At 43.6% G+C, this 11,943-nt stretch overlaps 1 protein-coding gene across 7 annotated transcripts in view; it reads right to left on the bottom strand.

The window, feature by feature from the left end:
* Positions 1–546: 546 nt before the first annotated feature.
* LOC133484184 (plasma membrane calcium-transporting ATPase 1-like) overlaps positions 547–11,943 on the bottom strand; it is a 73,267-nt gene continuing 61,870 nt past the window's right edge. For 4 of the 7 annotated variants that reach the window (XM_061786402.1, XM_061786400.1, XM_061786398.1 and 1 more), the window contains one exon: positions 547–6,329. In XM_061786402.1, the coding sequence (XP_061642386.1) occupies positions 6,096–6,329 (234 nt within the window). In that variant the 3' untranslated portion in view covers positions 547–6,095. Of the gene's footprint in view, positions 6,330–9,655; positions 9,867–11,943 lie in introns of all 7 variants that reach the window. The other 3 variants (XM_061786401.1, XM_061786403.1, XM_061786405.1) reach the window with 2 other exon arrangements.

Below are 11,943 nucleotides of genomic sequence, written 5' to 3'. Positions count from 1 at the left end.
GTCGGAAAACAAGTCAACATTTGGGATGTTCCATTCCGTATTTAAAACATGCACAACACACAACACTGAACACTTAGTTTGACCCAAATGCACTTGCTCTTTTTGTTTTTTTTTGTCCTTTTTTTTTTCTGTGGGGCAGGAAGTTGTGGCTCGAGGCGACACGGAACACGACGCGACCAATTGCATCAGGTCGGACATATTGCTTTTTAAAACCACGGAAAAATTGTGGGTAGGTAATATTATATGCCATGCATGCCACACACGATTATGCTGTTTATAAAAAAATAACACCACGCACCTAAGTAGATCATCATCATCATCATTAGCATCATTAGCACGGAAAACAAGTCTTTTTTGCCATCAACTGAGAATGTATCTATATGCATCTATATATATATATATATATATATATATATATAGACACACATACTAGATATAACTATATGGATGTGACATAGAAAAAGTTTTTTTTTGTTCCTCCCCCCCCCCCAAAGAAAGGCAGGTTTCTTCGATGTGCCGGATGTGGATGAATCAATCATCTTCGTGGAATTTTTCTCTCTTTCTTTATTTTTTTTGAGGCAAGCAAGTCCATCACGATGGGTGGCATGGCGGGCGTGCTTTAGGTGGGCGGGGCAGGGAGCGAGAGAGAGGAGGGGAAGAAAAAAAAAGGAATCGGGACTTTGGCAGGACACTTTTTTTTTTTTTTTAAAGCTATGCCGTGTCATGGTGATTAGTATTGTGACATAGTCATTATTTACACGGCACCTCCTGGGGGGCGCGCCGATTTTCAGGTCCAAAAACACACGGGAGTCCCAGTCCATGTAAAACGGCCGCCAAAAATGTCCCGCCACAGGTTCCGACTGTTTTAACGAGAGTCTTGAGACTGGAAAGATGCGGTCACTGTGGCGATTTGTTGTTTGGAGATCAGCTAGACGTCACCATGGTGATCATGTTTATAGATGCTCGTTGCCATGGAGATGCAGTTTGGTGAGAAGATGCTTGTTGCCATGGCAATGTTGTTTAGCGAGCCTCACGATGCTGTCACCATGGTGATCCTGTTTGGAGGTTGATAAGGCGATTCTGCTGCCATGGCGATGCCTCTGCCGTTCGTCAAGATGCTGTCATTACGGTGATGTTGTTTGGAGGTTGCCAAGATACTGTCACCATGGCAATGTTAGGAGAGTCTTGAGACGTCGTTATGACGGTGGTTAAGATGCTTTCATTGCCATAGCGACGCTTGGCAATCTGGGAGATGTCGCCGTGGTGATGCTCTTGGAGGGCCTGAAGATGCTGTCGCCATGGCGATGTTTGACAATCAGCAAGATGTGGTTACCGTGGTGATGCCGAGATGCTCGTTGCCATGGTGATGCCGTTTAAGACGCTCTTGTCGTCGTCGCAAAATTTGTAGATTGGGGAGTTGCTGTCAGCATGGCGATGATGTATGGCGATCTTCAAGATGCTGTTGTCATGGCGACGGTGTTCAGCATCAACAGGGGGGGGGGAAAAGGCTCTCCAGGTCGGCTCCTGAGGCGGGGCGGCGACCGATCGAAACGTCGGCATTCCGACCGAGCGGGAAGTAAACAAGTCACTTATGGGCGTGCGTGTGTGGTAACACGTGGCATCAACATCAGAGGGAGCGTGAGGGGGCGAGGCAAACAAACGTCATGGATGGCGCATCCATTGATGAATTAGAAATTGTCCAAAATATTAAAAAGTCGTGAATATAAAAATACACAAGAATCGTAAAAAAATGAGCAACACATGGCTATGAAACGCATGCGACGACAACGACACAAGCGAGGGACACCCCGCGTTGCCGTAAAGCGGCAGGAAGTGTGGTAAAAACTCACCGGGGAATGAGCGGGAATCACTTCCTGTAAACATCGTAAAGGTCCTTGGAGACTGGCGGCAGTGACGACCGAGGTTTTTTTGTTTTTTTCTTTTCTTCTTTTTTGTCTTTTGCTTATTTCGGGCTGAAAGTCCAAAAGGAAAATCCACCTGGCTCTAGTGAATATGGCTCTGTATTACATAGAAAAAAACAAAGCTATCCGTCTCGGACACAGATATGGCAGGAGTCCTTTTCTCGCCACAGCCGACTTGAGTTTGTGTCCGACGCCGTTTGACGTACCAGGGAGGAAAAAAACAAAACAAAACCAAAATAGACAACACGAGACATTTGTCTTTCAACACACAAAGATGGCCGACACGCATTCGCAGACGCGTCCACTTCCTGTCGGCTCGCGGGAAACTTTGAAGTTTTCTTCAACAGACTAGCGCGCTAACGTGCTTGGTGGTTTTCATCTAGCGTGATCTCGCTCACATGTTCAGCTTTAAGTTAGCGTGTTAGCTTGTTTGTTGCTTTCAACTAGCATGATGTGGCTAAGATGTTTGACTTTGAACTAGCGCAATGTCGCTAATGTTATTTTAAGCTAGTATAAAAACATGTTTGACTTTGAACTAGTGCAAGGCCACTAACATTTTATTTTACTTCAAAGTAGCACAATGTCCCTCCCATTTTTCATATAAACTAGCGCACTTGCACGTTTGACTTTACACTGGCATGCTCTCGCTAACGTTTGACTTTAAACAAGCGCAATGTTGTTAATGTTCGACTTTCACTAGTTTGCCAACATTTGATGCCCTTAAACCGTCTTGCAGTTAACCTAGCGTGTTGTTGCTAATGTGAATTTAAAATAGTATGTTAACGTCTTCAACTTTAAACTAGCGCAATGTCACTCATGTTTCACATGAAACTAGCATGCTAATAAAAACGTGCATGCTGTCACTAACATGTTCGACATTCAACTAGCGTGCTAACATGTTTGATGGTTTTTAACTAGCGTGATGTGGCTAACGTGTTTAACTCTAAACTAGTGCAATGTCTCTACTGTGTTTGACTCAAAACTGTTTGGCAACTTCAAACTAGCATGTGGTTGCTAACAGGTTTAAATTCGAACTAGCGCAATGTCACTAACGTACAACTTTAAACTAGCACCATGTTGCTGAAGTGTTTGACTTAAAACTAGTGTGCTAACATGTTTAATGGCTTCAAACTAGTATGATGTGGCTAAGATGTTTGACTTTGAACTAGCACGTCACTCTTGAAACAGGTTAGATGACCTTAAACTAGAACGCTAAAATGTTTGACGGATTTAAACTAGCGTGATATTACTAACATGTTAAAGCTTCACTTCAGTTCAATTCACTGCCAACCCTCCCAGATAACATGGATATTTTACTTCAATAGCCGACAGCGCGCTAAAATGACCGATGAAAAAATGTGACCAGTGAGTTAACGTCGGACTAAAACTAGCATAATTTCACCAAAATATAACTTAAAACTGGCAAGCTAACTTTTCTGCTTACTTTTAATGAAGTGAGATGTTGCGATCGTGTTTGATTTTAAACTTGCATGTTGACGTGTTTGATTATTTTAAACTAGCATGCTTAGATGTCTGAATTTAAACTACTGCTAGTCGCTAATATGTTTGACTTTAAACTAGCACGCTAACATGTCTGATGCCTTTGAACTAGCATGCCAATATGTTTGACTTTAAACTAGAGCAAGGTCACTAAGGTGTTTGACTTAAACTAAGGCGCTAACATGGTTTGACGATTCTAAACTAGCATGCTAAAATGTCTGACTGTAAACTAGCGTGATGTTAGGTGACCCAAAACTAGTGTGCTAACACATTTGATGACTTTAAACTAGCATGCTAACATGTTTGACTTTGAACTAGCACGCTAACATGTCTGATGCCTTTGAACTAGCATGCCAATATGTTTGACTTTAAACTAGAGCAAGGTCACTAAGGTGTTTGACTTAAACTAAGGCGCTAACATGGTTTGACGATTCTAAACTAGCATGCTAAAATGTCTGACTGTAAACTAGCGTGATGTTAGGTGACCCAAAACTAGTGTGCTGACACATTTGATGACTTTAAACTAGCATGCTAACATGTTTGACTTTGAACTAGCACAAGATGTAAAAGTAGTAAGCTAACATTTTTAATGACTATAAAGTAGCAAACTCAAATGTTTAGTGTCGTCAACAGTTACTTCCTGCTTTGCAATGACAGTAAGTCGAGCCCGCCAGACAGGAAGTAGATGCGTCGGTGAGCATTGGAACAGAATTCCCAAATATTTATTCCGTAGTTAGCATGCATGCGACACCAGTGAAACATAACATGCAACCCCCCACCATGGCCGCCACCCCCCTTCCCCCTCTGCCATTTTTCCTATAAGATCCGCCATTTGCAGCGTAAACATTGTCTTTCCACATGCAAACAGCAAAAGAAAAAGAGACGCTAACAAGGAAAAAGTTTTTCTTTCAAGACTGTAGTAGTGTGACACTCACAACAAAGAACATTCGTTAGAGGATGAACAAAAATAAAGAAACACAAAAATCTAATTTTTTGCCTTAAAAAAAACAACAACAACAAAATTAAAAGAACAACTGTTAGCCGTTAGCGGAAGCGTATGTACACAATCACCGCACTTGTTTTTTTTTTGTAATGGTCAAGTACAGTGCTGTTTTTTTGTGTGTGTCAGTTTTTTGTTGTTGTTGATTTTAGCCAACATGCTGCTAACAACCCGCTAAAGCTGCACACAAGGAATTTTCATTGCTAAAAAAAATTGAATGGAAACAAGGATGGTGGAAATCCTGCCGCGTGCGAGTCGCGGGATGATTGTTTTGATTTTTCATTCTTATTGTTTTTAGCCACATGCCAACAACCCGCTAATGCTAAAAAGCTGCTAAAGAAATTTTTGCTGCAAAAAAAAAAATGGCAGGATGAGTGTTTGGGTTGTTGCCGTTAGCCACATGCTAACAACTTGTTATTTTGTTGTTAGCCACATGCTAACAAACCTCTAATGCACAAAGCGGCTCTCGTGGAATTTCCACTGGAAAATAAAGTCAGACTTTGTAGTGGTTGTTGTTGTTAGCCACATGCTGCTAACAAGACGCTAATGGGAATAGTTCAGCACATGTGTCGCGGCATGAGTGTTTGACTTACTCATAGCTAAAAACCCGCTATAAGGAATTCCTCTCTACTTGTCGCGGAATGATGAGGAATCTTCATGACTTGTTCTTAGCTACATTCTAACGTATTATTTTTTTTAGCCACAACATGACAACCTGCTGTTAAAAACCTGCTGGTGAGGAAATTTAACTGCAAAAAAAGTCTGGAATGAGTATTTGACTTGTTGCTAGCCCCATTCTAACAACTTCTTGTATTTTGTTGTTTTCAGCCACAAGCTAATAACTCGCTAATGATATAAAGCTGTTCACATGGAATTTTGGCCGCAAAAAACAACAAAAAAAGAGAACTGTGGGAATTTTGCTGCATGTGTTGCGGCATGAAGGTTTGTCTTGTTAGCCACAAGATGCTAACGGGATAGGTCCTGCACGCGTAATTAGGATTCCCACAGGACACGCGCCGCCGTACTATGATTGGCTGTTGTATCCCTGTAGAACACGCCCTACTGCTTCCAGACGGGAAAAGAAGTTTGTGACTTCAGTGTTTCCCACTAACCCTAAACCACCCTAATCCTAACTTTAATCCTAAACCGCCTTAAACCCCAACCCTAACCCTAAACCTAACAATAACAATTGTTTTTATTTCGTACAAATGTGATACATGTTTTGGATGCTCATCTCGCTACACCTATGTAGCCTTCACTTCCTGCGACGCAGGAGCCAATCATGTTCCAGTGGGGCGAGTCCTATGTGGGAATCCTCATAATGCGTCCCGTACGTGGCATGAGGGTTTGACTCGTTGTCATTAGCCACATGCTAACACATGCTTGTGTTAGCCGTCAGCTCACAACCCGTTAACAAAAACCTGCTGATGAGGAATTTTCGCTGGTAAAAAAAAAAAAAAGTCAAGAATGAGGGTTTGACTTTTTGTCGTTAGCCACATGCTGCTAACAAACCACTGAAGCTGTTCGTGACAAATTTCCGCTGCAAAACAAAAAAAACCAAAAACAACAGAAACGAGAGTGGCGGGAATTCTGATGCTGGGTGAACGTGAAAAAAGGGGCAGATGGCGGGAGAGTGCGGCGATGGCGATAATGATGAGGAAGGAGGAGGAAGCTTAAGCGGACGATGTGGCGGCATCTCCTGGCGCGGCGGAGGAGGACGAGGACGAGGAGATTCCCGGCAAGGTCTGGATCTCGTCTCCCGACTCCTCGATGGGCGGGATGCGAGCTTCCTCCTCGGACAGTGGGACAAACTCAGGATGGGCCATGAAGCTGTGGATGGAGCTCCGCGACTCCGGACTCTCCAGACCTTCGTACAACGAGCTCCGGAACGCATTCACCACCTTAATCTTTTGGGGGGGGAGGAAAAAAAAAAAAAAAAGTAAATAAATTGAGGTCAGACAACACTTTGCTTTGTTTTGCCCTTAATGGGAAGCAAAGGGTGGATGGATGGGAGGCAGGAAGCCAACAAAACGTGAGATTATTTTGTGTGTGTGTATTTCTACTAGAATAAGAATGCAGTGAATGTTTTCAAGAAAAACAGCACTCTATAATATTGTATTTTATAAAAACCTACATTGCGATAAATAAAATCTAAAGAATCCAATTTTTTTTTTTTTTTTTGCTCCAATTCAGTGGACATTGTGCTGCTCCTTCTGGTGTGAAGAAATCTGAAGGAATACATTTGTGTCATGATTTCATGCTTTCATCATTGTGAGGCTCATTCGCCACCAGACACAGACACCGCATGAAAAAATATTTGCCCCCTTCTTTTTGCAGTTTCCCCTCTTCAATGTTTAACATCATCAAACAAATGTCAATATCAGACAAAGATAACCCAAGTAAACATCACATGCAGTTTTTAAATGGTGATTTGATTTATTAAGGAAACAAAAAAACTATTCAGTTACCTGGGCCTGTGTGAAAGAGTACAGGCCCCCTAAACCAAAGAACTGGTTGGGCCACCCTTAGCAGCAACAAGCGAAATCAAGCGTTTTGTAGAACTGGCAATCTCTGTGGAAAGATTTCGGCCCACTCTTCCTTGCACAATTGTTTTGATCAGCAACGCTGGAGGGTTTTCCAGAATGATCAAACTTTTTAAGGTCATGCCACGGCTTTTCCAATCGGATTCAAGTCTGGACTTTGACAAGGCCACCCAAAAACTTTGATTTTGCATTTTTAAGCCATTCAGAAGGTGACTTGCTGGTGTGTTTTCCTGGTGCAGAACCCAAGTGCGCTTCAGCTTGAGATCACAAACGGTTGGCTGAACATTCTCCTTCAGGATTGTTTGGTAACCAGCAGAATTCAGAGTTTCATCAATCACGGAAAATCGTCCAGGTCCTGAAGGAGCAAAACAGCCCCAAACCACCACCATGCAATGCTGTTTTACATTTAACGCTCGATGTAACGAGACGCACACCTTTCAAAAATCTCAACTTTCATCTCATCAGTCCATAGAATATTCTTCCAAAAGCCTTGGGAATCATTCAGATGTTTTCTTTTTCTAAAATTAGACGTCTTGATGTTCTCTTTAATCAATTGGAACGCTACACGGATGCCATTTTTGCCCAGTCCCTTCCTTATTTTATTGTTGAGTCATGAATGCTGACCTTAACTGAGGCAAGGGAGGCCTGCAGTTCTTTAAATGTCCCGGGTTCCATCGTGACCTCATGGTTGAGTCATTGCTGTTCTCTTGGGGTAATATTTGTAGGCCGGCCACTCCTGGGAAGGTTCACCGCTGTTCCATGTTTTCTCTACTTGAGGATAATGGCTCTCACAGTGATTCAACGGAGTCCTAAAGCTTTAGAAATGGCTTTTATAAAGTTTTCCAGACTCATAGATAATGACTTTATTTCTCGTCCGTTCTTGAATTTCTTTGGATCATGGGCTTTTGAGCTCTTTTGGCCGACTTCATTTTGTCAAACTGGTTCTATTCTGATATGGAGGTATCAGGCTCAGGTGTGTCCAGTGAAAATGAACAAAAACGTCATCAGCCACAGTTAATTCATGATTTAACATCCTTTTTCACACAGGGCCAGGTAGCTTTGAATTGTTCTTTTCCTTCATCAATAAAATCAGCATTGAAAAAAAAGCATTTTATGTTTACTTGGGTTATCGTTGTCTGATATCTACATTGGTTTGAGGATCTTAAAAGTGTGAAAACGATGCAAAAATATAAGACCTTGAGAAGGGGGCCAATACTCTTTCACGGCACTGTACACGGAGACAGACAGTCAAAAGTCCTCAGTAAGTCGCAGGAACATTAGTCGTTCGATGGCTCGTATTTCCAAAGACTCGTAAGTCCTGTCACTCGTATCTCAAGGTACCACGGTATAAAAATGCCATTTTAATGAGTACAACCAAAAGTTACTTACATGTTTTGACTTTCAATTACCTTTTACTTTTTAAAAATGCTAACTTGTTTAACTCATAGCTAATACTCCAACATGTTTGATGACTTTAAACTAGTTAGCAAGTGAGCTAACACAAGTTTGACATTTAAACTACCACGCTAATGTCGTTATTTTAAAGCTAACATGCTAGCAAGTTTAACAAAGCTAACAAACTAACATGTTTTTAACTTAAAGCTAACATGCTAACAACTTCAACTTAATGCTAACATGTTTTTAACTTGAAGCTAGCACGCTAATGTGTTTAATTTAATGCTAACATGTTTGAAAACTGCACGACAACAAGCAAAAACATCACAGTTACAAAATGGCAGAAGTGCAAACATAACCAAAACACAAGCTTGTTTTCACACAGAACGTTTTTGTTCCATTGTTCCTTCAACCTCGCAAGTCCAAACAACGAACAATTCAGAACTCAAACGTGAGTTCCTCCGTTCAGCGAGAATCCACAAAAGAAAGATGGCGGGAAGAGGATGTCATGCATGACAGCTGTCCACAAGATGAAGGCCAAAGAAAGAAGCAGAAAGCAGCACGACATGCAAACACGCTTACAGTCATGTGACCAGCAGGCTGTCCGCACGCCTTTAGTACTCTGTGGATTATTTCTAGTCCTCCTGTTCATTTCTATTTTGCACGGCGGTGGACGTCACCAGTCACTGGCAAGAAGCGCCATCACATTCCTTATAATACAGGACACTGACTATACACGTGCGCTCATGCCTGTACTTGACTGTGTGGATTATTTCTACTTGCGTTAATTTCTATTGTGCAAGGTGGCGGTTATCATGGATAACTCTATATCATGAATCATATGACGAGTGCATTGTGCATACATGTGTCCGTGCATGCCGCAGACTTTCCTGACTTTGTGGATTATTTGTAGTTGTTCGGTCGATTTCTATTGTGCAAGATGATATGAGATAAGAAATGATGGCATGACACGTGAACAAAAATGGGCACCAAACACATTTTTGAAAATTGTGGATTATTTTGACCAGTTTAGGGTTTGTTTTTTTCGTGCATGGCTCAATTATCCTGAATAACGGGCACAAGGAGCGATGGCATTAATTATAGAACGTCAAATACGTGTGGTTGCCACGGACGTGTATATTATTTCGAGTCACTGATTTCTTTTGTACAGGGTGACTGACTGTTGTCTTGGCTACCAGGCATGACATGCGGACAACCTGCAGGCAGCGTTCACGCAGTTAAAAAGAGTAGAAAAAGAAAGAGTCCAGCCTTAGCTGTAGCGTTAGCCGACTCACTGCCTGCAGCGGCGGAGGAAGAAGCGGCGGGGGCAGCGGACCCCCCGGCCGAGTTGCCGAGAGAGGAGGAGGCGCTAAGGCCTAAGTGAGTGGGGCTAGAGAGCGTTTTGGCAGCGGCGGTGTCATTGTGCTGGCTGACGACCGACGGCTGCCGGCGCAGGGCACCGGGCACCGCCGCCTGGCCCGTCTGGAAGGTGTACACCACGTCCATCTGAAGGGAGGGAGGGCACAGCCGGGTAAGGCGCAAGGGCCGGGCGGTTAGCCTACGGAACGGCGGGGTTAGACAAAGCTGGAAAAAAGACAGTTAAACAGCACACGCCCACACAAGCCAGAGAAAAACAGTCATCGAGGTTAAAGGGAGCAAATGTGCATTCAAAACAAGCCTCCGTATCTTGTTTACAATGTTCAAGTGATAAAGTTTGATTGAAAAGGACAGTAGCATCTTTTCTGATTACTGGAGAGACTCCTAAAGCCATCATGTCCATCATGAGCAGACCCACAACAAGCCAGGCCTGAAAAGGCACAGGATGTCTGGCATTTGGTTTCCAGGTGGTCACTTGAGGCTCTTTTTTTTTTTTTTTTAGCAAAATCCTTCTTGAAATTGAAATTGCTCTCGTCTCTTCGTTCATTGTGACATTGAGGAGGCACGTCTAACATGAGCAGACCCACAAAAAATAGTCTCGACAGCCATGCCCAGAAAGGCGGGAGATCTGCCCGTTTGGCTTCAAGTGGCCATTTTATCAAAGACCCAGCGGAAATCACTTGGTTAGTTCATCGTTATTTTCAAAATTCAGCCCCCTACAGCCGGTTTGACATCGCAACATGGCGTTTGATAAACAAGTCTATCATGAGTCGATCCACACAAAAAGTCCCACTCGAGCCATTTTAGGCTGAATTTGCCAGTCTTGCCAGGGCTTGTGGCAAGACGACGACAGCCCCGGGGGGCACGACACCAGAGACATAGTGAGACTTCACACTTCTTATCTAACAGCTGTTTTCAAAACAAAGTTCCCGATACTGCCAGCCGCATTTTCACTGACATTTCCAGAGCCACAGAAAATTGTTTTCCGTGGCAACAATCGCAGCAAAGCTACTAAAAAGAAAGAATCTGCAGTAGATTCCAGTTGGCGTATAGAAACGTCCAAAGCGGCCACGGAGTCGGAAATTTGGGAATGAAGAAGCGTTTCGAATTGAAGGCGAAACTTCGTCAGCAAGAAAAGCGCACTTGCCGCTGTTCAACCTTCGCGGGTTAGCATCCGCGAGATGACTCGAGAAGCGACGCACACAACATCTCGCCATGGAAGCGATTGTCAGGTGTTCCTAATCTTGTGACCGGTGAACACGCGCGTACGCTGTCGTAAAGGAGTAATGCCGACGATGGCAGAGAATTAAGGTCACGAGAGTGTTGGGAACAAGACGCACAAAGCGAGAGAAAAGTGTGTCATTCATTTAGCCATGACAAAGAAGAAGAGGAGGAGGAGGAGGTGTGATAGAAGGCGAAGGAAGACACGGAAGAGCGAACAAAGAGGCTCGCAGCACTCGGCAACGAGAAGGAGAAGCGGCCGACGTGTCAGTCGGAGTGACTGATAAGCGTCGGACGGCGAGGTGCAGCTCGTAGCAATTACACCTCGCAGTGTCGGCAGGATTAAGAGGAGGACGGCGGGAAGAGGAGCGTGGCGAGATAAGAAGCTAATTAGCTCGCAGACTTTTTGTCGCCTCCTTTTCATTCCCCCACCGTCCCCCGTCGCCCTCCTCCTCTCTCTCCTTCCCGGAGGGAATGTTTTCCCAGAAAGAAAACACGGCGCCCACTTTGCCTCCGCAGGATGTGTGAAGGTGACAAAAGTCTGCCGCAGCGCTTGCCGATCTTCCCGCCAGTTCCTTTCCTCGCTTCGGCGACCGTCGGTGTCAACAATGTCGACAGTTCCATCTTGAATTCAGAAGTTGAACGCAGCGCACGTTAGCTCACGAAACCGCAACCTCTCACCCGGAAAAGCAAAAGGAACACGCCGGAACCTCCAAAGTGCAACACAGACCCAGTGAGTTGCATTCAGAAGAAGAAGAAAAAGACGACGGGGAAAAAGAAACAAGAACAAGACAAAGAGGGGGAAAAATATAAATAAATAAATAAGAAGAATTAGGAGAGGACGAAGAAGAAGAAAAACAAGAAAAAGGACGAAGAAGAGGAATTTTCTCCATTGGGAGTCACAGAAAGAAGGTCACATGTCACATTTGAACATTCTACCTTTGCGTTCAAGGGCCACATTTGATTTGTACAAATCTCTTCAAAG

The sequence above is a fragment of the Phyllopteryx taeniolatus genome, chromosome 9, assembly GCF_024500385.1.
Source record: "Phyllopteryx taeniolatus isolate TA_2022b chromosome 9, UOR_Ptae_1.2, whole genome shotgun sequence".
NCBI classification, from domain to species: domain Eukaryota; kingdom Metazoa; phylum Chordata; class Actinopteri; order Syngnathiformes; family Syngnathidae; genus Phyllopteryx; species Phyllopteryx taeniolatus.
Note: the sequence above shows the minus strand (reverse complement) of the source record. Positions and strands in the feature narration are given on the sequence as shown.